The sequence below is a fragment of the Rhinolophus ferrumequinum genome, chromosome 10, assembly GCF_004115265.2.
Source record: "Rhinolophus ferrumequinum isolate MPI-CBG mRhiFer1 chromosome 10, mRhiFer1_v1.p, whole genome shotgun sequence".
Classification (NCBI taxonomy): Eukaryota; Metazoa; Chordata; class Mammalia; order Chiroptera; family Rhinolophidae; genus Rhinolophus; species Rhinolophus ferrumequinum.
This window is the reverse complement of record NC_046293.1, coordinates 43,280,424-43,307,601: the sequence shown is the minus strand read 5'-3', so window position 1 is coordinate 43,307,601 and position 27,178 is coordinate 43,280,424. Positions and strand designations below refer to the sequence as shown.

The 27,178-nt window shown below is 35.4% G+C and overlaps 2 protein-coding genes across 2 annotated transcripts in view; one reads left to right on the top strand and one right to left on the bottom strand.

The window, feature by feature from the left end:
• Positions 1-6,136, top strand: part of SLC2A13 (solute carrier family 2 member 13) — a 308,745-nt gene extending 302,609 nt beyond the window's left edge. The window contains 1 exon segment of the mRNA XM_033118217.1: positions 997-6,136. Coding sequence (XP_032974108.1) covers positions 997-1,223 — 227 coding nt within the window. The 3' untranslated portion in view covers positions 1,224-6,136.
• Positions 6,137-18,772: 12,636 nt separating this feature from the next.
• Positions 18,773-26,369, bottom strand: LOC117029451 (uncharacterized protein C12orf40-like). Its single transcript, XM_033118743.1, has 3 exons — positions 26,267-26,369; positions 22,272-22,354; positions 18,773-19,310 (listed from the first exon to the last, which is right to left on the bottom strand). The coding sequence occupies exons 1-3, from the start codon at positions 26,334-26,336 to the stop codon at positions 18,861-18,863; spliced, it is 603 nt and encodes a 200-aa protein (XP_032974634.1). The 5' UTR covers positions 26,337-26,369; the 3' UTR covers positions 18,773-18,860.
• Between the last annotated feature and the right edge of the window lie 809 nt (positions 26,370-27,178).

Sequence of the window (27,178 nt, the reverse complement as noted above, 5' to 3'; positions counted from 1 at the left end):
ATCTGGCAGACAAGAGAGACAAATACATGCACATAATTATAATACTTAATTGGTTTTTATTATAGGGGGCCTTTGGCAAAGTGCTGTGAAAGCATGTAGGAGATAAGTTATCAGGGAAGTGAAGAAAGACTTAACAGAAATTATGTAAGAGCCCGGTCTATCATTCTTGAGTTGGGCATTACTTGACTTGATCTAGAAAGATAAACTGCATTATAGTTACAGGGTTAGAACAATTAGAGTAAACCAGGCTGGCAGTAATTTTTTTGGCTCCATTTGAGACCATAGCTATGCATGACTGAGCAGAAAATCAAGTACTCTTTCCAACCCTGGTCAATACATGTATACACATGACTTGTATTCATCTTTTGTTATTGGTATATTGAGTTTTACATTTTTAATACAGTTTTTTCTTTTCTTAAAATGTGTACACATTTTTTTGGCACCCTCTGTATATTTACACAGATATAGCAAGTCCTCAAATAGAATAGTTTCATTCAACATTGTTTTGTTACAACATTGATGAGATGCCATAAGAACTTCACTCAAATTTTTTTAATTAGCCTATGGTAAAATTGGTTTTGTTATGTACAGTTAACCTTTCAACAACACAATTTGAATGTGCAGTTCCACTTATACATGAATTTTTTTTCAATAAATACAGTACTGTAAATATATTTTCTCTTCCTTACAATTTTCTTAACATTTTCTTTTCTCTAGCTTATTTTATTGTAATAACATATTAATAGTGTATAACATACAAAATATATGTTAATTGACTATTTATGTTAACAGTAAATCTTCCAGTCAACACTAGGCTATTAGTAAAGTTTTGGGGAAGTCAAAAATTATATACAGATTTTCAACAGCACAGGGATTTGGGGCTCCCTAACCCCCACATTGTTCAAGGGTCAACCAACCATAGGTTGTTTTGCCAGTTCTAAGAACCTATTGATGACATTGAGTGAGGACTTACTGTATATCATTTTTCCGTTACAGGAGCCTTCTTCCTCTATGCTGGATTCGCTGCAGTGGGACTCATTTTTATCTATGGCTGTCTTCCTGAGACCAAAGGGAAAAAATTAGAGGAAATTGAATCACTCTTTGACAACAGGCTATGTACATGTGGGGCTTCCGATTCTGATGAAGGGAGATATATTGAATATATTCGGGTGAAGGGAAGTAACTATCATCTTTCTGACAACGATGCTTCTGATGTGGAATAATTTTCAACTGCTGATATATTTAGTTATTTAAACAAACTTGAGGGGGAAAGACCAGCAATTGGTGACCTCACTGCCCTGCTTCTAATCTGGTTCTTCCCACAGTCTAGTTTTGAATGAGTTCATATTCTAGAATATTTGATTAGGAGGAAGATACAACCGTGGTGACATTTTTTTCGTAAGCAGAAATATAAAAAACAAAGTACCAATATTTACAGAGATTTTAAACTAATAATTATTGAACAAATGTGTGTAATTCCTCCCTGAGATAGTCTAAAGTGAATATTGTATCCAGTGACTTTCCGTGGTATCCTTTTTTCCTAAGACCATATATTATTATTAGTGGCAAGTGAGTCAGTGCTAACCTAACAGAATCATATATGAATGATATACTTATAAAGAATGATTCTGGGATATGGTCCAAGGGTGTTTTCTGTCAAAACATGGTCTGTGGGCCCTAATTTTTCTATGGACAAGTATCTTACCTGTGATCTTACCTGCTATTAGAAAGTAAATTCCATTAAGCTTTCATCAACAGATTCAAAGTGCCTCCCACAAGGGCACAGCTGTCCTTACCTCCTTTGGATTCCACATTTTGGTTTCTCTCTCCAATTCAGATCTTGAGAGCTCTTCAGAAACTGACTGCACAGGATCTTTTGAACATTATGAAAAGCAGGTCTTTTTAGGTATATTTTCATACATATTTTTTGCATCAGTGATAAGTGTACATTTGCACAGATAAGCTAGCAAGTTTTGATAAGTATATTTTATTGCTAAAGAGAAAGAAAAGATTTTTATGGATCCTTAATTGAGTTAGTCACTTAGGTATGCAACTATAAATACAGATAGCACTAGATCTTCAACTGCATTTCAGGGTCAGTTTTTGTTCGTGCCCAAATCACCGGATATTCACCATGCCTTCACTCATCAACTCTGGAGTCCTCCTATTTGTGCCTTCATTTGTGTTATAGAACTATTTTCCCCTTCTTTTATTCAAATAATTTCTGGAACAAAGAAGAAAGGAGGGAAGAATATCAGTGACAAATAATCCTGCTGTTATTGAAGTTTGTTTAATTAAATAGTGGGACTTATTTTTAACTTATTTTAACTTTTTATTAACCCTAAGGGAACTGTCACATTTTACTTAACAGTACTTGTCTGTTTTTACTCAGAGCACAAACTAGTTTTTATTTTGCACACCCTTTCTCATTTTCCCTGATAGTTTACCTCCCTACCCTCACCTCCAAAATATACATAGATTTATTTGTCTGTGGCCATTTCCTTTTTCTCATGCTTGTCCTGGACTTTTTTTTTTTTCCTTCTTGTCTAAAAATTGGGATTTTCTATTGGAACAGATTAATGGTTCTCACATAGCACATCTTTAAGAAATGTTGACTTACTACATTTATACAATGTCTTTTCAAAGTGTTCATTGGTCTTTATGTTCATTCATCAATGAACTCTATTTTTTGCTCTTATATTAAGACTTAACTATATAGTATGTATACAATTACTCACAAAATTACTTGCTAGTTCCAGTGAAAATATGAATGACTCTTCTGTGGCCAGTTAGGAATACATATGTTTGATGCATTTTAACATGGCTTTAAACATCTAATAAGGTACTCTTTGGAGTGAAGAGGTGGCTTTCTAAATTTGATGTGTTTCTGCCAGTCTCGAGATGTTTTTTTTTTTTCCTTTTCTTAAAGTCTGGCTTGTTCCTATTTAATGTCAAAGCTGAGAATGTAGCCAAAGAGGTTCATTCTCTAAGCCACCAAGGGCATGATATGTGCATTAATGGTCGCTTTACAGCCCTAAAAAACGTTCTCCCTTTGATCATTGCATATAATTAAAAAAATTATTTTAAAGAGTTTTCCTTAGGTGCTTCAACAATTGATTTCTAAGGGGATATTAATTTGCCTCATAAAAGCATTGGTATTTTTTATCCCATAAAAAAGTTCTTATCTGTGTAACATTTCACATGGGTAAAGTGAAGTGCAAAATGAGCTGTTGTGTGTTAAAATAAGAATATTTGGGAGAAGACAAGGTATTTAGACCAATAAAGTACTCTCTTTTAAGAATTTTTCTGATTTATCCAAATAATGGCCTCAACTCTTCTCTTTATTATATACATAGCCTTAACTCAGCTGGGCTGAATGTACAGTAACTTTGTTAAAGGAGCAACTCGACTCTCATTATTTTGTAAAACAGAACATGGCTTATTCTCTCTGACATAAGCAAACGTTTTCCACTTTACATCCATAAATGCACATAACAGGGAAAATCAGCCACAGTTCTCCTGCTTGTTCTCCTCAACCCCTTCTTTAAAGGACTCTTTGGTATTTATATACTGATAAATATTCCATATCTTTGAAGTACAGAAGAGAGAGGCACAGTATAAGAATTATTTATAATTTTTTAAAAACAAATAATTATTTGAAAAGGGACCTTATACAGTTAGGGTATTATTTTTAGATTTGGTGAACATTTATAGTGCATTAAAAATTTAATGTTTGAACTTTGCAGGGTTTTTTTTATTTTATATTATGCACCTTTTAAGTTCTCAGCATCTTTGGCTACTAGCCCCTATCAACTTGAAAACATTCCATTTGAAATATTATCAAATATGTGTTTTGTAGGACAATTTATTTATGGTATGATTTGACCTACCATATTAAAATGCATTAAGCATCACGCTTTTAACTGGTATTATAGGTTTGCTTCTAAACGTGCTGCAAGTTCAATAAAGATATATTAGTTTTAGGAAAATATGGTGAAGAAAGTTGTAAACCCTACTGAGGCTTAAGATGGCTGATGAGATCTGCAGTGGACTTAAGAGAATTTAACATTGTATCTGAACACTTAGGTCTGAATGTGATGTCAGATACATTTTAAAGATTTGATATTAATAGTTTTCTTCACTATAAACATTCCTAATAATTTTGATTGTTGCACCTTAGTCAATAATTACTTAACACATGATTTTAATATATATGTAAAGATCTAAATTAAAGCTAGATTTAAAAGGTACTATTCCGTTCGAAATTTTGTTCCCAATCATATTCAGTAGTTTTCTGATGGAAAATGTTTTGAGAGTAATGCTGTCAAGTGCTTTCTCATAACTTATTTTACCACTGAACCAGATTTTAGTATATTAATCTAAATATTATTTTTTAAGTTATTCACACTAACATGAGAAATCTGTTAGCAAAGAACTGAGAAATTGTTTACTATAATTCCAAAATCAGTTAATCAGAGGAAGACTGAACAGGAAAAATGTAAGTTGACAACTCACACTTTTACTTTTTCATCAGAAAGTAAAATTGAAGTGCATTATAATCATAGATCTGGAGGAAGTTATTCTCGGAAATACTATCCGTATATTATCTAAGGAAAATCTCACAAATTAATGACACTAATAGTTTATAAATATTGTAATCCAGGGAGGGGACGGAGAGGATTGTTTCATTTCATCGTCACAGTAAAGACAATAAAATTAAAGAGATATTTTGTTATAATCAATTTTTTTTACCATTCTCCTACATATAAAATCTCAAATTACACTAAGCACCTAACAACTGGCATTTATACAATTGTTGTGACAAGTTTTCAATTACCAAATTCAGACCTTTTCACTAACAACGAATAAAAGACTGACACCAGGTGAGGAAAGGAGAATTCATGATATGTGCTATATAGCAAAACATATTAAATAGTGTATAAAATTTACTGCTCATGTGTAACTGCTGCCTATAAAAAGACTCAGAATTGTTCTCTGGATAAACTTTAACATCCTGTTTTCTGTCACTTTCTATCAATTTTCTTAGCCTCATGTAATGTTAAACTAATGAAGTGATTCGGGTTGTAGCAGCGTATCCATTGTCAGTACATTCAGTTCTGGGTGAGTGATATTGTGCTATTTTCTAGAAATAGCAATCATTTAAAAATGCCAAACAGCTAACTGCTACCTGCTCTCTTGTATATTGTCTCTTAGAGAAGGACATTTTTGTGTGTCAATAGTCATCAGAGAGATATTTCCTAAGAGTGTTAATGATGTTCAGAAGTACATGAGAGAATTTTATCCTCATAATTTGCTTATGAGTGGAAAACAATATAATTCCCATAAATCTTAATTTGTATGTATAAAATTGTTTTACCTGAGTGATTTGGTCTACAGAATATTAAATACCTACCTGCATTTAGCAGTAATATTCAGATTTTTATTTTAGATAGTTAAGTTCATGTGTTTGATTTTTGTCATAGCAATATAAATGAGAAAAAGAAATGAAATGCAGCTTATAAGTACTTGAAGGTAAAAACCAATATTTTGTAAAATTTTAGTAAATTTTAATATTCAAGTATCATTCCATTTCACTGGAAGATTAAAAATGATGAGACTTAACTCTAGCCAAAGTAGAAAATTATATTCTACATGTCCAAATGGTTCCTAGCAGCTTTTGGACTATATCTCTCTTGATATTACAGTATCTTTTATTTATAATAAATGTTCAAATTTCTATTTAGAAGTTCTAATGTACACCTAGATTAAATCAAAAACAGTTTTATGCTTTTAAAATGTTTTCAAAATATATATTTTAATTTCTGAGTGCATGTTATATAGTGTTTAATATTTACATCTCTTGGCAAATCCAATATAAATATTTATTCCTACATGTGACATATGGGATATCTCTTCAAAATTATGAGTATCTGTCACTTCTTTCAGTCATTCTAGCCTATAGCTGTATCAAAAGTTATTGTATATTTTATGGAGATTTAGTGATGTATATGTAAATGTTTTTAAGTTATTTTATTGAAGTTCAATCTTTACATAAAATTAAAATCTTTTTTTTAAAAGTGTCAGTGCCAGAACTGTAAATGAAAATAATCAAATAAAAGTCAATTCATTACTCATTTATCTCCCTTGCACTTTATATTTTCTCTAATTCTCTTCCTTAGATTTTAGGCTCTACGTTACATAGTAAAAGCATCTACAAAGATTATTCACCTCTATATATTTATGCAGTCCTACTCAATTTAATGATATTTTACCTGTTTTGATCATGGGTAAACTCGAGTATCTTTTAAAAATATTTTATAATAAATAAAAATTGTTTCAAGGAATTATTCTAAATAATAAATATAAAACTGAAATGAAGTACTTAGGAACTCTTGAAATATTTCTGGTTGTTGTCAGACCCAGATGTTGAAATCAACCGTTACGTCGAGTTGACAAAAATTATTTTTCCTTTGTTAGAGAACAAAAGTACCTGCTGGGTGACCAGTTGACAGTTCTTTTGGAACTCTGTTGCTCTCCACTGCCATTCTGTCTCAATTGTAGCTTCTATTAGTAACCATCGTATTATTGTTTGATCTGGGCAGCCACCAGACTTATCTTCATAGTTAGGGTGTGCCATCCTGAGCCCAACTGTAGAAATATCCCACGGAGATCCTCTGAACACAGATCCACTGTCATTCAAAGGCTTACAATGAAGTTGCATCTTAACCAAGGATTCTGGTATAACCAGTAAGGCAAGAATCCTACAGTCAAAATGACCCTTGAGAATCCCACAAATTGTACATAAAGTGTCCACTTACCTGGACAACATGAATAGTGCAGTACATGTCTCTATCCGTGGTCAGAAAATCCTGTTAATTGTCCACTTTTGGGGGTAAACACTGTCATCCCTTTATGAGTACTAAAACAAGTTGATGACATTGTAGTGACTTGCTCAAGATCACACACTACGACGTGATCCAAAACTTTTCTCTGCAGTGACTACTCCAGCAGTCTTCCTTTCGGTCCTCATTTGAAACGCCTTCTTGTCAGACCTAGGCAGAAAGATTACAAAATAGATATGGTAGAATTCCTGTACTGTAGCTTAAAGAGTACGCAAAAAAAACAATCAAGATACCTCATTTTAACTGGGACTATAGACACAAATCCTGAAAACCTTTGATTTGGGGTTTCTTTTCCAGATATCAAGCTGTACATAGTACATTGCTTAAGGGATCAGGCTGAAGGCAAATTGTCTATGTTTGAATCCCACCTTTGCCACTCACTGCCTGGTAACTTAAATTATGCTGAATTACTCTTTGCCTCACTTTCTTGTCTATAAAATGGAGATGTTGTTGCTATCTACCTCGTATGTGTTGTGGAGGTTACATCTGTTACTCGCATAAAGCACTCCGAGCAAAATGACCTCAAATAAGTGCTGGGTGATTTTGGCTGTTCTTAGTATCATCATCCATAAGCTGTCATCATCCATATGCTCTCTCCCTGATGCTGCTAAGGTCATGATGCCCAAAACATAAGCACCGTGCTTATAAATTCCCTTCCCGGGAACAAGTACTAAGAACAGAAGCACATGGGCTTCTTTGACGTATGTCATACAGGCTGTGTGACTGCAGCAGGCAGGCTCCCTGCTGACCAGAATGGTTTGAGCTGACCTGGCTGACCTCGCCTGATGGCCCTCTTCCTTTCTCCAGTTCTTTTCCACGAACATCTTCCTGAATGGCACAATTGACGGGGGACAACCTTCTCATATTCTCCAGATTAACAGCATTTAATGTATAATTTCTATTTATGTGAAACAAAATAGAAACTCAAGAAACAAAAATAACTTCAGAAAAATCTCTGTCACCCATCATTTAAATTCCTTTCAGCATTTAAAAAATAATTTTTGAAATCCTCTCCAAATGAAAACTGACATTAACCCTTTACTAAATGGCTATATTGAAATTAAACTCAATACTACAGATGCTATGCATTCAATACAAAACAGATGGTACTGTTCACCTGTGACATTTCATGCACTTTTCACTTACAAAAATTGAGTTCAAATGATGAGCATGCAGAGTTAATTTTTTACATAAAAGACAATATTGACATGCTTTACATTTAGCAAATGGATACTAAATTCAGGTTTGTCAAAGTAGTGGTTCTCAATGTGTGGGCCTCAGACTAGCAGCACTGGCACGACCTATGAGTTTATTACAAATGCAAATCTGTGGGCCTCACCTGACCTACTGAATCAGAATCTCTGGAGATACAGCCCAGAAAACTTTTTTTTTTTAAATACAAGTGACATATAACATTGTGTAAGTTTAAGGTGCACAATATATTGACTTGATACATTTATATATCGCAACATGATTGCCACTATACTGTTAACGAACAACCTCGCATAAGTATCATTTCTTTTTTGTGGTGGGAACAATTAAGATCTAGTCCCTTAGCAATTTTGAAGTTTATAGTACAATATTGTGTGTTGTCCCTCCTCCTTGCACTAGATCTCCGGGATTTATTTGTCTCCTAGCTCCAATTCTGTACCCTTGAGCATCTTTCCAAATTCCCCCAACCCCAGTCTCTGGTAACTACCATTCTATTCTGTTTTGACCAGTTCCGCTTTTTTAGATCAGGAAATTATATTTTAACAAACTGTCCAGGTGATTCTTAAGTACATGATAGCGTGGGAACCACTGCATTAGAATTTTTAAATCATCACTTTAAAAAGGAAATCAGCATTATGTTATTTCAAAAGGTGAACTCATCCAGTGATTAATAAACTGATTGAATAGATTTATATGTAAGTTACTTAGGAATTCATAAAGCTAAGTCATTTCCACCTCAGGGGCTTTGCACAAGGTGTTCCCTCTACCTTCGGTACTTGTCGCCCTATTCTTTGGGTGCCTACTTCCTTGTCATCCAGGTCTCAACTCAGAATCATCTCCTCTGAGAGTCTGCCTTGACTATACAACTTAACTGAGCCCTTCCTCCCCAATACCTTATCATGTAACCTTGTTTTCTTCCTAGTATTTACCACTATTTAAAAATTATTTTTATTTTTTGTCTGTTTCTACCATTAGAATACACACTGCATGAAAGCAGTAACTCCAGTACTTCATACAGTGCCTAACATATAGTTTGTGCTCAAAAAAATGTTTGAAGGATAAATGGATGCATGCATCCCAAGTGCTCATGTGGCCCACAAAGGAGCAATGCAAGTTCTTCCTGGGCCGGAAAAACATGGTGAAAATGATACCATGGCACCAGGCCAGTATCAATAAGCCTGCTTTGTAAATGAACCTCTGTGTAGCAAAGCTGTTTTAATCAAACAGCAAATTCCATACAGTATATATATTCATGTATATTCACAGAAGCACATTTGGATGACACATTTGGTCTCAAGAGTCATAATACAAGGGCATAATCTAATAAGAAAAATCATTAAGTAGTAGGATAGCAAGGTTGGGGTGGAATTTGCATAATTATAAATAAATTACACTATTTCTACATTTTCTTTATAGAATAACAACTCACACTTACTCTATGCCAGATAGTTTATACACTAAGTCCTCATTTTACGTCAATAGATTCTGCAATGTAAGCAAAACGACCTTATTCGTATTCCTTTTGTATGCAAAAGACACTATTCACTTCCCAAGACAACCCCACGTCTGTACAAGTCTCATCTATTATGGCACCAGGCATAGGTTCAAAGTCCAGAATCTCATCTAAATGTGTATGACAATCTTCAGGTGCTATTTATCAAGTACAGTTCCTCAAGTATATCTATTCTCCGTATGAAGGCCTGGTGGACTGAAGAGACAAGATTACATATATATATGTATGTGTGTGTGTGTGTGTGTGTATATATATATACACAGAGGATATATATATCCTCTGAAAACCAACATACAATGGTGGAAGAGGCATAAGAAAATCATTATAGACTTTTCCACTGAAAGTTGGGGTGAAGAGAGGCAAACAGGAGTCGCTAGTTCATAACAATTCTGAAATCCAGCTATACACATACTGACAAGTCCTGGACTCAGACCCACTGCCTGGGAATACAGCACAGCATTTCTATAGATATTGGCTCTAGCCTCTGGGCTCGTGGTTCTACCTCCTTAGTCATCCCTTTCCATTAAAAAAAAAACTTGCTGAAGTTTGCAGCTAAACAGGTTTATCAGCCTACTTCCTGCCAATAGTACTTCAGAAGTCCAAAGGCCTCTTTTCATGTTGTACTCTGTCCCTTTTAGTCCAAGCAGGCAGTGTTTCTGCAAGTACACACTTCATGAAACCATGTGGGTCTCTTATGAATTGTACTGGGGTTTACCCCATTAGACAAAAGCTACACCCACAAAATTCAAAAGCTACACCCAAAAAATCAAGATAAGTCCTCTATCTTTGGCTTCCTGTAAGGCTACTATAGGAAAACACGCTTGATATTCTTAAAAGCCCTATTGTTGAGCAATGACTGCCCTGATAAGATACTTAGAGATCGTTGTCTGTTTGAGACACCTCCTCAACTCTCTAAGGTCTCTGCACAGAATTGTACAGTAATACTTCCGACACTCTATTCCCAATTTTCCTGACAGTGTCCTGGAATTCATCTTTGTCCAAAAGTCTTTTCATAATTTTAGCATCATCTGCCATGTGAAGAAAACGGAATAAGAAACAGTTTTATTTTAGATCCCTCTGTTATATATACAGTTATTTCTTTCACTAAACATTCTCATCTTGCATATTACTACAAGCAGCTGAAAGTCAGGTGGTAACTTCAACACCCCCCTTGAAATCTCCTAAGGTAATTTTCTAGTTCTATTTTCTCCTTAGTTCTATATTCCGCATTACTACAGGTGATAGTGTTGCTTAGCCTTCTGCCACTGCATAATAAATGTCCCCATTCTTCCAACTTATAACAATATTGTCTGCAATTGCCTTTCAGCCCTCAATGACAAGCCACCTTAAGGACCATAAGGTTTCCATGATGGGCTCCTCAAGGGCTGTTAGACTTTCACTAATAATCTTTTCAAGGTTCTTCCAGTTTCAACCTGCCACTCAGTCCCAAAGCCATGTTTCAAGTTTTTGTTATGGAAACATCTCATTTCCAGATACCAAAATGTGTCCCAATTATCTACTATCGGGAAACAAACCCCCAAAACTTAATGGCTTAAATCAACAATATTTATTTTGCTCATCAAGCTGCAGTCTAGGCAAAAGATTCATATAAGAATTAAAGAAAACCTAAGTACATGGAGAGATGTAACATACTCATTGATTGTAAAACTCAGTATTATTAAGATGTCAATCTCCCCGAATTACTATATAGGTTCAATACAATGTCTGCCAAAATCCAACTAGGACCTTTTTTTGTAGGAATTGATAAGCTGAGGCCAAAATATATACAAAAATGAATACAAAGCCAAGACACTTGTTGAAAAATATGTAGCAAACTACCTGATTTCAAAACGTGCTATAAAGCTACATTAAAACAATGTGTTGGCTGGTCTGGTGGCTCAGGCGGTTAGAGCTCCATGCTCCTAACTCCGAAGGCTGCCGATTCGATTCCCACGTGGGCCAGTGGGCTCTCAACCACAAGGTTGCCAGTTCGATTCCTTGAGTCCCTCAAGAGATGGTGGGCAGTGCCCCCTGCAACTAAGATTGAACACAGCACCTTGAGCTGAGCTCCCAGATTACTCAGTTGGTTGGAGCGCGTCCTCTCAACCACAAGGTTGAGGGTTTGACTCCCGCAAGGGATGGTGGGCTGCGCCCCCTGCAACTAGTAACAGCAACTGGACCTGGAGCTGAGCTGCACCCTCCATATCTAAGACTGAAAGGACAACAACTTGAAGCTGAACAGCACCCTCCACAACTAAGATTGAAAGGACAACAACTTGACTTGGAAAAAAAGTCCTGGAAGTACACACTGTTCCCCCAATAAAGTCCTGTTCCCCTTCCCCAATAAAATCTTTAAAAAAAAAAATGGGGCTTTATTCCTGAAAAGGAAACATGCAGCATTAAACAAAACAAAACAAACCAATGTGTTAGTCATATAAGTATATATCTCAACGGAATAAAGAGTTCAAACCTATACATCACAGCCAGTTGATTTTTGACAAAAGTGCAAAGTTAATTCAACAGGGTAAAGAACTATCTTTTCAACAAATGCTGCTGGTGCATGTGGATATCTATATTAAAAATATATATATATATATATATATATATATATATATATATATATACACATATATATATATAAACTTACAATTATTTTTTATAGCTGGAAATGAGTCAGACCTAAATATAAAATGTAAAAATACAAAACTTCTAGAAGGAAATACAGAAGAGAATTTTTGTGACCACAATCATTAATTTTCAAAAAGATAAATTAGACTTTATCAAAATTTAAAACATTTGCCCTTCAAAAGACACTAGTAAGCAAATGAAAAGACACTATAGTCTGGGTGAGATAGTCACTTAGGCTATAACAATTGTTTTGAGCGGGCAAATGTGTTCCCCCATGATATATTAGGAACAACTTGAGCATAACGTGCATTTCACCTTGACTGATGTGCAATAGCATCCACAAGAAACATTTGGTGAATACACAAAACTGCACTCATCTGAACTGAGCCACCTAGAAATACACAAAACAAACACATACATTCAAAAACCTAGCAGTTATTTCGATTCACTGTATTATTTTTTAAGGTTCTGTCTTGCTATCCTTTCACATTTGTGAAGCATTTTGAAATAAATGAGAGAACATGTGATATCTCTCCAGCAACAGGCATAAAGGAATATACACTACTGACCAACAATGAAAAATAAAAGAAATTCCTAGGGCTGGAACAATCTCAGGTGCTGCAAAGTCAATACAAAGACCTAAAGAAACAGAAGCAATGGAAAGATTATTGAGCATATGGGTGTGGGGACAGAATCCCAGAGAGCAGTTTCCAGGCTCTCGGCCTCATGTGGTAAGATGCTGGCTCGGGTAGTAGATGGCCATCAGCTGTGACTAGTTGGCCATCAGCTGTAACCAGTTAGCCATTGGCCACTGATACAACTGCCGTGGCTGAGCTAGCAAGTGTGGATTGCAGTTAGTAAGGGGTTGGTTGACAGAGAAGCAGACGGCAGGCTGCGGATCCTGCAGCTCCTGCTTCCTGTGTCTCCAACCCAGCCACCAGCGAGGATATAGTGGTATGACTCTCCGATCTGTGGCTCCGTGGGTGTTCCTTTTAGGCCTCAGCATATCCTGCGTTCTTATGCGGGGAGCGGGAGCTGAGACCCCGCCTGACACCCCGCCTGACACCCTGCGCAGTGAGCAGGGTGTGGTGTTGGCCGAAACTCTGAAAGCCAATGGAGCAGTTTATATGTATGAACACTCAGTCTCAGAAAGCCTGTGAGGAGCAGAAAACACGGTCTGCCTGGGAGAAACGTGACCCTCAGTGAATTGGTGGGCGTCTCAAGCCTCTGGATGGCATGCCACCCTATGGCCAAAGCAAGCGTCACCTTCCTTTTGGTGGTCTGCTGCTGCCATGGGCTCCTAGAGTTGTGGACATTTTACACCGAGATCTCCACCAAATCGGACACCTGGAGCGTCAAGTAGGATTCTGGACAGGTAGGAATGGTGTCTGACTCTGGGCAGGAGGACATGTGGCCCCATACAGTGTGTGGTGCTGGGTAGCCACGGTTCTCAGGAGCTGGAGCCCCATGGAGGGGTGGGAGGACGTGGATGGTTCTCCAACCAACATAGGCTGGAGAAAACCAAGGTCATTGCGGCCGTGTGGGCTGGGAAGTGCTTGCTGGGGCAGCCCAGATGCGGGACTTGTGTTCCCAGGGGGAGATGCTTGTTCAGTCCTCCATGGAGGATGCGGGTGAGGTCAAGGTCGTCCCTCACCTCCGGGTTGGGGAGGATTTGGAGCCCTCGTCCTGCAAAGGGGGCACACACTATGAGGTCAACGCACAGCCCTGGTGAATGACTGTGGACTATGGGAAAGTGCCTTCCATCCTTGATTTGATGGACCGCTTGACTGTTTGCTTGGGAACGTACCACCATGTAGTGGAACTGGCAGATGTTTGCTTCCTGTGTCTCACCTGGCCGCCACCGAGAGTGGTGCAGGAAGACCCCCTTGTTGGGGTGCAGGCAGATGTTTGCTTCCTGTGTCTCGATCAGCCGCCATGGAGAATATGTGAGAACCCTGGCTGTGCCCAGAAAGACTGGCGGTACCCTGAGAACCCTAGCTGTGCCCAGGAAGTCTGGCCATGCCCAGAAAGTAGGTAGACATCAAGTGACACCCCCTGGGACATTACTTGAACTGGGCTTAAACTTTTTCTCGTGAGCTGGGTTCCTGATACAGGATCCCTTGCGGAAGATGCTTGTCACGTAGATTATGAGGCGAGACCCTAGTGGGTGAAGTGTGGGGACAGAGTCCCAGAGAGCAGTTTCCAGAATCTCGGCCTCATGTGGAAAGGTGCTGGCTCGGGTAGTAGATGGCCATCAGCTGTGACTAGTTGGCCATCAGCTGTAACCAGTTAGCCATTGGCCACTGATATAACTGCTGTGGCTGAGCTGGCAGGCGCGGACTGCAGTTAGCAAGTGAGATTGGTTGACAGAGAGGCAGACGGCAGGTTGCGGATCGTGTGGTTCCTGTTTCTTGTGTCTCCAACCCAGCTGCCAGCGAGAATATAGTGGTATAACTCCCCTATGTATGGCTCCGTGGGTCTTCCTTTTTGGCCTCACCGTATCCTGCGATCTTTCTTGCGTGGGTAGCTGAAGCTGAGACCTCGCATGACACCCTGCATGGCAATGGGTTAAAGACCAAACAGTGAAAAAATCAGAAACCTTTCCCACAGAGAGAACACATTAGCTATATACAAAAAACTTAAGTATAAATCACCAAACCCTGTAGAAATTGTTCCTTAATGCTATTATTGGCTAGTTTGGTGCATCCAAACAGTGCTAGAGGTGTAGGGCTGGAAAAACAATTCTAGCGTGACAGTTATTTTCTATCAAGATTGGAAAGGATTATTACACTGTCTTCTTACCTCCATTATTGCTACTAGAAAGTCATCTAATAGTGTAGCTGCTCTTCTAGGAAGGTAGTCTTTCTCCAGCTGCTTTTAATATCTTTATCTTTGAGGCTCTGCCATTTTATTATGCTGGGTCTAAACATGGATTTCATATTATTTATCATATTTGGAAAGTTTTGGTCTTCTTGAATTTGTGGATTAGTATGATTGATCAATTCTGGAAAGTTCTCAGCCATTATGTCTTCAAATTATGCCTCCATCCCATTCTCTCTCTCATTCTACTGTTGATACTTCAATTAAACACGTGTTGGAGCTTCTCATTCTATCACCCTTATTGTTTTAACTCACTCTCAGATTTTCTTTTTCTCTCCTCCATTCTGGATCATTTATTCTGATGTATATTTCATTTTACTAATCCTTCACTTTTTTCTAACATGCTGCAGGACGCACTTGAGTTTTCAGCATGTGGCAGAAATGGAAAACTGGAACTAGAGCACTAAAAAAATCAGCAATGTTAGCATTTGAGTCCTACCTTATAAAGACCATTCATTCATCCATTTATTATGGTCCCTAACCTGTCAATATGGATTTCCCCCAGGAGAAAACCATAAGGCAATGATTCCAGTGCATGTAGGTTGTTGTAGGTATGATCGCAAGAAACGCTGCTATGGACTAGGGAAAGAAGGAAGCTTATAAAGGGTTTCTTATCAAGCAAGTTACCATTGTATGCAACTGAAGCTTAATCCTTCTGAGGAATTCTGGAAGAAAAGCTCCTATTTAAGCACAGATTTCTGGGCTCCATTCTGATCCAATAGTTTTAGGGTCGATTCAAAGAGTTTTCATTTCTAACCAAGTCCCAGGAAACGGCGATGTTCAAGTTATGGGTCAGTGGACCACACTTGGAGGAGGCAGTGTTGTAGAACACACTTCTGAGGGAGTTATCCTGCCCAAGAGACAAGGGAACTGGCATATGTATTCACCGACACCCCCCAGACATTGTTCTTAAATACTGCTCTGAACAGCATTAATTCCTTGGTATGTCCTGCCTGCCCGCACACAGGCAGAGCAGGTGTCTGTAGCCAGGAGAACCCACTAAGGAAATGAGTCACAGGTACTGGCAGTTAGAAATCAGGTTGGCCTGTATTGAAAAGGAAAGTGCCAAGGAATTATAAGCAGAGCACTGACAGCATTCGCTACACTGCTATCTACGGTGTCATGGGGAAAATAAACATTAACCAAGAAATTACACAAATAAATTACAATTATGATAAGTGCTATAAAAGTAAATTACATGAGACTATCCCTAAAGATAGACTCGTATTATTTCAGATGGCAACTTCCTAGAGTAGTTGATGCTGACCAAAACGATGCAATGTTTCGCTAATCGGTTAAACACCAACTCCAAATCAGTATCATATACATCAGCCATTACTGAACGTACAGTATTTTATTTGAAGTCACTGTGATTGGCAGTGCAGTTTACATTACAAATGTATGCAGAATCATTAATTTTTCCATTTTGTTTCATTTGGATAAACCTTAGCTAGGATTTACTTTGTTTTATAAACCTTAAATTGCAAGTATGGAAAGAAAGCTACGTTTATATCAGTTTTTTTTCTCATTAAATGGTTTCAACAAGAGAAAACCTAAATCAACATTGTACGTGAGAAGTATGTTAGAATCTATTCTGCAATATGAGATGTCTTTATTTTGTAAATCGTACTTGCTTTCCTTTAAATATATTTATCTCTTCAAGCACCTGAGCAGTAAGCAACTACAAAGTTAGGGAACGGTCCACAAAACTACCCTTACTTCAGGGATTCTAAGAGCACTCTCTGACTTGGTGATTGCTGGAAAGGACGCAGAACTCACTGAAAGCTACAATTTATTACAGGGAAAGGATACAGATTAAAATCAGCCTAGATAAAAAAAACGCATAATACAGAGTCTAGGAAAATAATAAATGCATAGCTTCCATTTGTCCTCTTCTGGAGTCATAGTGTTACTTTCCTGGTATCAATGTGTGACAACACAAAGAATATTGCTGACCAGGTGAAGTTCACCTGAGCTTTGGGATCCAGAGTCTTTACCGGGGTTCCATCATAGTTGCATGGTTGACTGCTCACATGGGTGACCTCAATTTCTAGCCCCTTGGGAAGTTGAGATGATACTGCTTGACTCAAAGTCTCAGCCTAACTCACACTGTTACTATCTGGCTTGGCCCAGCATTCCCAGGCAAACAAGGTCACCTCTATCAGGCATGACATTCTAAGGGCTTAGAGATTACCTTTCAAAGCCAAGGGCAAAGTCCTCTTTCTAGGCAAGTTTAAATTCCATACTATACTGCACATTACCCTGCTCTCATTGTGTGTGGTCAATGAACTAAAAAGCCCTGATATTCTTCTTCACTTTATTGAATTTCACTTCCAAATCATGACATTGAGAAAAATGTAACTACTTTTGATACGAATGTGCTTTCAATATTGCTAGACTTTGATTAGTAATTTGGGAAAAAAACAGTTTATTTGATATTTGAAATCAACCCAATATTCACAGCTCAACCTTATTCTAATATCATGACCATAGAGTTTTTTCCCCCATATATTAGTCTTCATTGCTATATATTTCATATTTTGCAAAATAATGCTCAGGATAATCAATCCATGATGGAATATCTTTCATTTAATATCAGGAGGAAAATCTGGCCTTTTGAAAACCTATAAATGTGCATCAGATAATTATATTCCTCTTTCATAAGATGATTACAATACTTTAAGAAAATTATTTAGGAGTTCATTGTGCTCTCTAATAACTCAAAATAATAACTCAAAATAACTTTCTCAAACTAGCTAAAATCCTGGAGATTGCTACTGTTTAAACATTAGCTGTTGGTGTTTCTAAATCCTTATGCTTCACATAACCTTTGCAACGCAAACTATTGAGTGATTATGTGTGCATGTAAAAATACAATATCCAATCATCCTTTTCATTAAAGGCACAGAAACTCCTAACAATTTTATTTTTGGTTCAATTAGATATCAGAATGCCCCCTGCTGGACAATTTGTAATACAGCCACACAAATGTCAACTTTAGAATACAAATATTTAAAATCTTGACACAAAAAATAAACATATGTTGGAAACAAAGCCTACGTTTTATGAGCAATCCTGATGTAATATTTATGAAAAGAATCTTATCAATATTAAAATTAGTGAACATAAATCATTTTTTCCAATGTCGAACTGTTCTTTTATGAAAGTATTGAAACATTTTTTAATCTTGAAGAAAAAAAATTTCCTTTGAATATAAGCACCCACAAAAATGTTGTCCAAACAAAACAGAAAATATATTTTATCTAAAAATTTATGCCAGAATTTTTTAATGAAGCATAATATTTAAAATAGTAGCTAAGAAAATTCTTATAAGGTTACAAAACATTTGATATTATTTGGTATTACTTTCTGTCTGAAAATCTTGGAAGAGAACACTTTTGCTAAAAGATGCGACTGCACTAAATTTTAAGGAAGCAATTAAATGTATTTTGAATCCATATATCATAACAAATAATGACCTTAAGAATGATAGACAGTAAATTTATAATTTTTTCTAAAAACTTGAAGATATCCTAAAGCTACAAAAAAAGTATCTATGTAAACTTAAATGCATAAATTAACATTAAAACATTTTAAAACAACCCATAAATATATCCTCTAAATATCTGCACCGTGTGTTAGGTACCCTTTCTCATTCCTTGTTATGTTGATGAAATTCTGAACATTAAGTGAAATCCTAGATCTCAGGCAGAGATTTTACAGTATTAGTTGTTCTTAAGGATTTCCTGCCCTCCAGTGGTATCTGCCTTAATATTTTCACTGTACCTTTCAACATTACAAAGAAAAGACACATCACTTCTACATTTACATTTTGAAATTATATTACACTGTATGGCAGCATCTAATTTTTTTTCCATTACAGGTTCATTCTCTGTTTGTACCCATGCATCACATCTTACAACCTGTAAAATGTAGTTGTTACTGGTTGTGTTTTGTAATACATGCGTTGAATTACACTGAGGTTGTGCAAGCTGATCTGTATTATTTTTCATTGAGAACTGGGGGAAATTCTCATTTTGTTTATGAATTTTGGCATTGTCTTTAATAATCCTATCACGTGGAAGTTTTGCCATCCTTTCTGAATAAACATTATTAGTTTCAGTTTTGATGGATCTCCTACTTGAATCTTCAATTTGCTCTTCATCTTCAGATAGCTAAAAGAAATATAGCAATTTTATTGTAAGTGATGCTTAAATTTTTTAAAAAATCATTCAATCACTTCAAAGCATAAATTCTTAAAATTCATATTATAGAAAATTTCAAAACATAGAAGAGACTTTGTCAAATTGCAAATCAACCTGGATTTTTAGTTTTTAAAAATCAAGGTTATGAATTTTTAAAATAGCAAGAACAATAATAATCCTTGTATTAAAAATACAATAATTAAAAAAGAGGAGAATTTTGTCACTCATCAGTACCCATAATCATAGGCTACATCTTCTGCTTACCCTTTCACACAGAGGAAATGATACACAACATTCTTCAACCACTTAAAAAGAGTGGAGTAGAAGTAATAACTTTGAAAGAAACAACTAACACATAAAACTTGTTCTACTCTTCACTCAATTATTAGGGCAAAAAAAATATCTATATTATACCTTCAATGGGCCCAGTCTCATAAAAGATATAACTTAAGGAGAGCTATCAGTGAACAGGAAATCAAATAGCTAAAAATTAAATAATAAATATCACAACTGCTATATAAAAAGTCAAATTTTAAGAACTTTTAATAGGTCTAGATTTAAATCTACTTGCATGAATTTTTCAACCTCATGGAAAACTTATCTTTTAATTACTTAACCAAAATATTTATGAAAATCTTAAAGTATTGATTACTGAAGCTAAACTAAAAAAGCAAAGTTAACATAAAAAACCTAAAAGGAGGTATAGGCCTCAGCTGATTGGCACTGAAATAAAAAATGTAACTCCAACAGCACTGTGACTGGTTGGACACGTTAGAGAAAACAAGCTCAATATATTTCTTTATTCAAGAAATATTCATCTAGCATCTGCAGTGCGAATGAAACAGATATGATTGGTGCCCTCTTACAGCACACATTCCCATGGGTAGAAATGACAAATAATCATGCACATGCATATATAATTAAAAATTGAGAAATACATTATGACTAACAAGTGTGAAGCACTTTGAGAGCATAACTGAGGAGCCTAATTTAGATTAAGGAGCCAAGAAGGGGCTATGAGTAGAAGTGACATATTTAAGGTAAGACCTACAGAACAAATAACAGTAAGTTAGAGGAAACAAGACACGTAAATGCCCTGAAGCAGAAGAGACTAATAAGCTAAGGAAAGTGAAATGTCAGTATGTGTAGACTGTGGTGAGGGAGGGAGAATACTAGAAGTTGGAAATGTTTTCAAGGCTAGAGCACACAGGGACTACAGCCACGGTAAGTAGTTTAGATTCCAAAGTAAATAGAAATCCATTGAATAAAAACAAAAATAACATAATTCAATTTAAAGTTTCAAAAGATCACGATGATTGCCAACTGGAGGAAAAGTGGGGCAAGAGTAGAAGTAGAGAGATCTCTTAAGAAACAACTACAATAGTTCAAGAACAAGATGATGACGAATTAGATTAGGGTACCGACACCAGAAGCTGAGAGAAGTAGATAATATTGCAATTTATTGTGGAGGTAGAATTGATGGGATAAAGTGATGAATGAATGTGGTTAAGGAAAGCAGATGAGACCAAAAAAAAATGACAAAGTTAACTACCGTGTTTTCCCAAAAATAAGACCTAGCTGGACCATCAGCTCTAAAACATCTTTTGGAGCAAAAACTAATATAAGACCCAGTATTATATTATATTGTATTGTATTGTATTGTATTGTATTGTATTAATTATATTAATTATATTATATTATATTATATTATAAAGACCCAGTCTTATTTTAATATAAGGTCTTATATTAATTTTTGCTCCAAAAGATGCATTAGAGCTGATGGTCCAGCTAGGTCTTATTTTTGAGGAAGCACGGTAGTTCTAAGGTGTGAGCAACTGAGTGGACAGAAAAGGTATCTACTGATATGACAACTATCAGAAAAACTGACTTGGGAGAAAGATCAGGGGGCATTCACTGTGAGATATGAAAATAAAGAGATTTTTGTGAATTAACCAAGACATATCAAACAGGAAATTAGACATCTAAATAAGGATCTGGGCTAAAGTCACAAAATTGAGAAGTAGATAGTAGACTGATGAGATAGTACATAAACTCATTGGAATATATAACGTCATTCAGAGTTTAGAGTGTAAGTTAAGAAAAGAGTCCTGTAGCAAACCCTAAATATTACAATATTTAAATAGGGGGAAAGGTTGAAGAGAAGTGGAAAAAAGCATAAAGCAGCATTCAGAGAAGTATGAAGGAAAAAGATAGCGTGTGATCATAAAAGCAGAGAGAAGAAAACATTTCAAAGAAAGAAAAGAGTCATGTCTACCAATATTATTAGCAATTCTCATAAAATAAAAACTAAAATGCATCTAATGAATTTGGCAACATAGAGGTCATTGGTGTCCTTCCTTTACCAAAGGGCAGTCTGCACAGCTAGCTAGAGACAAAAGGCAGAAGAAATGAACATGGAAGAATTAATGAAGAATTCCATTTAAACGTGATTTAAGAGAATTGCAGTATTCCCATTCAGAAAATAACATGTCACTCCAATTATTCAGATTACAATCTACAATAACATTTTATATTTTTCTTCATATAAACCTTGAGATTTTCTTTATGTATTCTTGGTTGTTTTAGATTTTCAATTATTGTGAGTGGGTTCTTTAAAAAACCCTTTTAAAAGAAACACAACTTTATCACGTAGACACACATATCTTAATAATAGTGGCTTTTGTAATAACAATGAACACACTCATCTTTATAAATGTGAATGAATGATGCTTTATATTTTAATTTTTATGTTATTTTATACTTCTTACACTTTTAATATTTTTCACATTTTTTAAAAACATTTATTTCCACTATTTATAGGCTCAGCTGTTTTTTTTCAGAATGTAATCCATGAGAAGTACAAACAATTCTAATTTAGTAGAGCACATAATAATCAAAAAAAAAAAAAAGAGGGAAAAAAGTATAACTTACCATCTCTGAACTAGAACTGAAACAACTATCTGTTGGCCTTGGAGAGTAACTGGTACACTGACTGCTCTGTGAAGAATAAAGATCTGAAAATGAAGGTTTAATTCATGAGGAATGGTATATTCTATAAAATATAAAATTAGGTTCATGAACTTGATATCAGAGGGATTATTCATTATGAATCTGTACCAACTAGACAAATAGTTAACCAAGTTTACTATTTGAAAGTGCTGAAAAGGCTGCGTGAAAAAATTAGACGACCTGAACTTTTCACCAACAATTCATGGCTCTTACATCACGACAATGCACCAACTCACAGAGCACTGTCTATGAGGGAGTTTTTAGCTAGCAAACAAATAACTGTCTTGGAACACCCTCCCTACTCACCTGATCTGGCCCCCAATGACTTCTTTCTTTACCCAAAGATAAAGGAAATACTGAAAGGAAGACATTTTGATGACATTCAGGATATTAAGGGTAATAGACAATAGCTCTGACGGCCATTCCAGAAAAAGAGTTCCAAAATTGCTTTGAAGGGTGGACGAGGCGCTGGTGTCAGTGCATAGCTTCCCAAGGGGAGTACTTCGAAGGTGACCATAATGATATTCAGCAATGAGGTATGCAGCACTTTTTCTAGCATGAGTTCACAAACTTAATTGTCAGACCTCGTATACATAAGCAGAAGGTATCTTCTGGTAAAATTAAGTTAGGTAATATACTACAGAGCATTTTAAAGTTTGCGAAAACTAGTTAACATTTTGGATACTTGGCAGCTTGTGTTTCTGACAAGATTATTATGGGTTTATTCTACACTTAAAATTTGTATCTACAAATAAAATAAGGGTCCGTAACATAAGGAAAGCTAAGAGAATAAAGAAAATTGGATGGATTTTTTTTTCCCCAATGTATGAACCATTTTTATGAATACATAATTTAAAGTAATAACCTGCAGGAAGGAGGAATAAGTCAAGTTTATTAAGTACCAAGGCACCAGATATTTGCTAATCTAGTAAGTGAAGCTTCATTGTACAATCTAAACTATATGAAAAAAAACTTGATTCAAAGCATCCAGTATGATATTCTTTCATTTTCTGCTTAATGTCTTCTATTAAGATTGTATGTAAAATTTTAAAATGGGCCTGAAAAGTAGGTTATGACTTCCTACAATGCATAAATACTATAGATCAACGGGAGCTTTAATTACTACTCTCCTTGTTTGTGAAAATGGGTTTGCTATCAAGAAAAGCAAAAGGTAATAGAACATAGAGCAAAAACTCCTATCAAGCCACATTCCCTCCTATATGCAACAAACAATGAGTCCTATCTATTCAGGCCTTGGGTCAGAACTGAAGCTCTCTGTAACAGAAACTAACCATCAGTCAGCTACAGAATTTAGATGAACTAACTTGAGTACCCTTAGTTCATCACTCTAAAGGGAAATTCATACCCCCATGGAGCAGGTTCTCCCTGAGAGTAGAAAGCAAAGTGCAGCAAAGTTAACGGTAGAACTTTACTAAGAACATAATCTAAGGGCATTCCCCCACAGATAGGGTTCATTCAATCCACAGGTACAGTAAACCCAGAGTCATCATTAGGGAAGACAAAGGTCTGTTGAATGAGGACATATCAGTGTAAGAAACAGTGCAAACCAAAATGTAAATGCAAGTCAACTCTTACTGAGTAATTATTTTACATAAGACACTGTAATCATTAGTAGGGATACATGGCCATAATGCTCAAAGTGTTCAGAATCTTGTAGTGGAGAAAAACTTTTTTTAAAAAAAATGAGTCCCAAAATTAGGTGAAACGATAAAAGTCATAAAAGATACAAAAGTAAAATCAGAGCTAGGTATGATGAGCTCGAAGGAAAGATTTGGTGAAGAGTTACAAAGAAGGCACAGTACAAAGAGGATGTTTTGAAAGATAAATAAATATTTTCCAGAGAGACAAGATGAAAATAGTATATGGAATAGAGGTGGTGGAAGGAAGTGTAAGGGCACAGTTTTATTTTAAAGAATTTTCCACTTTAGATTTTTCTTATCAAGATTTTAAGAATATCAAGTTGAGGAGAAAAAATAATCTCTATATTTTTCAAGAAACACACAACATAATAAAGACTGAAAATAAAAAGATAGCAAAATTTGGGAAAGACTGCTTCTTGGCATAAATAGAAATGATTATTAAATTTCATCTCCTAAAAAAACTCTCCATAAAATAATCCACACACATGTGCCTAAATCCAAAATCCAGAATCTTCCTTAAAGCAGAAACATGCATTCACAGTGAAGTAGCAACAAAAACAACGAAAAGTACCTACAGCTAACTCGTAACAAGAGAGGTGCACAATACACTGGAGAAAAACTTTAAAGTGCTTACAGATGTTTCCAACCACTATTAAAGATACAAAATTGGACTGAATTAATAGAAAGACATACCTTGTTCTTAGGTAGGACTACTCAACATAATTGGAATGACAATTTTCAAGTTAATATATACATTTATCATTTTCCTAATAAAAATTAAAACATGTCTTTGGCAGTAGATAAGTTTATTTTAAAGTTTATATTGAAAAATAATCAAAATGAGCCAGAAAAACTCTTTAAAAAGTACAAGGGGGGGTGTAACTCTTTTAGAAATTAAACATACTGTAAAGTAATCATAATAAAAATACTGGTATGTATTAGCATATGAAAATAAGGGAAATAGAATATCTAAAAAGTGCCAGAAACATCTGTCCATAAAAATTCAGTATAGAATAAAAAGACCGCTCAAATATGAAGTATATGCTACACACAGCCTACAAGCAATGATCGTGTTTCCCCGAAAATAAGACCGGGTCTTATATTAATTTTTGCTCCAAAAGATGCATTAGGATTTATGTTCAGGGAATGTCATCCTGAAAAACATGCTAGGGCTTATATTCCGGTTAGGCTGATTTTCGGGGAAACACGGTAATATCTAAGATATATAAAACATATATAGGATACATACATACAGATACAGTATATACAAGACACATCCCTCAAGAAGAGTCAAAATTCCTAAAAGAAAAATGGGCAGTAGACTTTCATGTCTACATGGCATTTCACAGATGAAACATAGCTGGCCAGTCAACCTATTTAATAATTGGGAAAATACAAATTAAAATTATTATGAGATACCAGAATGCCAACAATGACAAAAAGCTGACCCAGCGGGAGAATAAGTAACAACTATGACTCTTAACTCTTGCTAGTGGAAGTTTAAACTGGCACAACTGCTTTGGAAAACAATTTTGCATACGTAGAAGAGGTGAAGATGTGCTTATCATATGAACTAGCCAATTCTACCCCTAGAACTATATCCTAGAGGAACTTTTTATACATGTGTGCCAAGGAAAATGTCAAGAATTGCCAAAGTAGCACTGTTTTTCATTGCAAAATATTTAAAACAACCTAAATAATCATTGACAGAGATGCATAAATAAATTATAAATTTGTATAATAGAAGGCTATATAGCAGTAAACAAATTACCAGAGTCACAAATTTCAAAATAGATGAACCTCAAAACATGTTACTGGGTGAACAAAAACAGAGCAAGTTGCAGATAAACTGAGTTTACCTCATTTTGTAGAAAGTTCAAAACCAAGCAATGGAAAATTCTATGTGTAATATTACAAAAAAACAAATTCAGCATAATAGCTACCTCTAGGGGGCAGGATAGGTAACGCAATAGAGAAGATTTTCAAAAGTATTAATTCTGCATTATTTCTTAAACTACAAAGTGAGTACAAAGGGATCTGTTTTATTATTTGTTAAACTGTACACACATACTGATCGTGATTAATATATTTTATAAAAAATAAAAGTAATTTTAAAGAGTCAATTATATTACTAATATATTTTAACTATAAAATATACTTGCTAGCAAAAATCTCAAAAAAAGAAAACAAAACACTGAAAACTTAACTGATCTCCATTCAAATGTAAGGTTTTTTAAAAGGATAAAATTCACTTACTGTTATACTGACAGATTTTCCTTGTAGATGTTGGTGTGCCTTTTAAAGAACATGTTCTTCCTTCTTCCATCAGATTCTAGAAGAAAAAAAAATTTTAACTCCCAAGTACACACAATAATATCAACTTACGAGTGCATCTCCCTTCTAACCCCACCAATTCAATTTACAGTACTTTTCTTTCATATTATTGTAAGTCAACAAAGATGATTTTAAAACCAAGAAAATTTGGCCTGAATTGCTTTAGAAGCACAAACAGAAGAATAAACACTTGCTAGGAAATTAATTACTAACCAACATAAAAGGCTTCAGGGAATCATCATAGTAAATACAGTTGAAAAAAGACAAAGATATATTAATTTGGAGATTTATTCTGTTATTACCTTTCTAATTTCTTAAATTGGATAGCAGTTCATTTATTTTCAGGTTTTTTAAAATAAAAGCTCTTAGAGGTATATAGTTACTGTAGAACACACCAATGGTTTTGGTTTCCATCAATTTTATATAATTTGTAATTTATTTTCATTTTCTTTCTTTTTCTTTTGTTCCAGAGTGTTTCTTAATTTCCAAGAATATAAGGGAAATTAAGCATCTTTTCTTGTTGATTTCTAATTCAATGTATTTTTATTAGAAAATGTGACTATCACTCCTTAGGTAAATCTCTTAGACTTTATGGGTTACTACATGAATTATGTTGGCAAATGTACCATGGACTTAAAGAAAACATCTATTCTCTGTTAGTGGAACATAGAGTTTTAGATTGACAGGTAAGATAAAGGAGCAATTGTCTAACTAACTGCAACCAGACTTGTTTCCCTTTCCTTTTTAACGTAGAGCTAGACTACATTTCGTAGCCTCCCTTGGAGTTGGTATGGACATGTGATTTAAGTTCTGGTCGTGGGCAGAAGTGTACAC

What these genes read in the sequence shown, in the direction of transcription:
- LOC117029451 (XM_033118743.1), bottom strand. Translation starts at nt 26,336, where the DNA reads ATGGAAGAAGGAAGAACATGTTCTTTAAAAGGCACACCAACATCTACA. An exon ending in GAAAATCTGTCAGTATAACA is followed by an intron (nt 22,355 to 26,266) that starts GTAAGTGAATTT and finishes CTTCATTTTCAG; the next exon opens with ATCTTTATTCTTCACAGAGC. An exon ending in TCAGTTCTAGTTCAGAGATG is followed by an intron (nt 19,311 to 22,271) that starts GTAAGTTATACT and finishes TATTTCTTTTAG; the next exon opens with CTATCTGAAGATGAAGAGCA.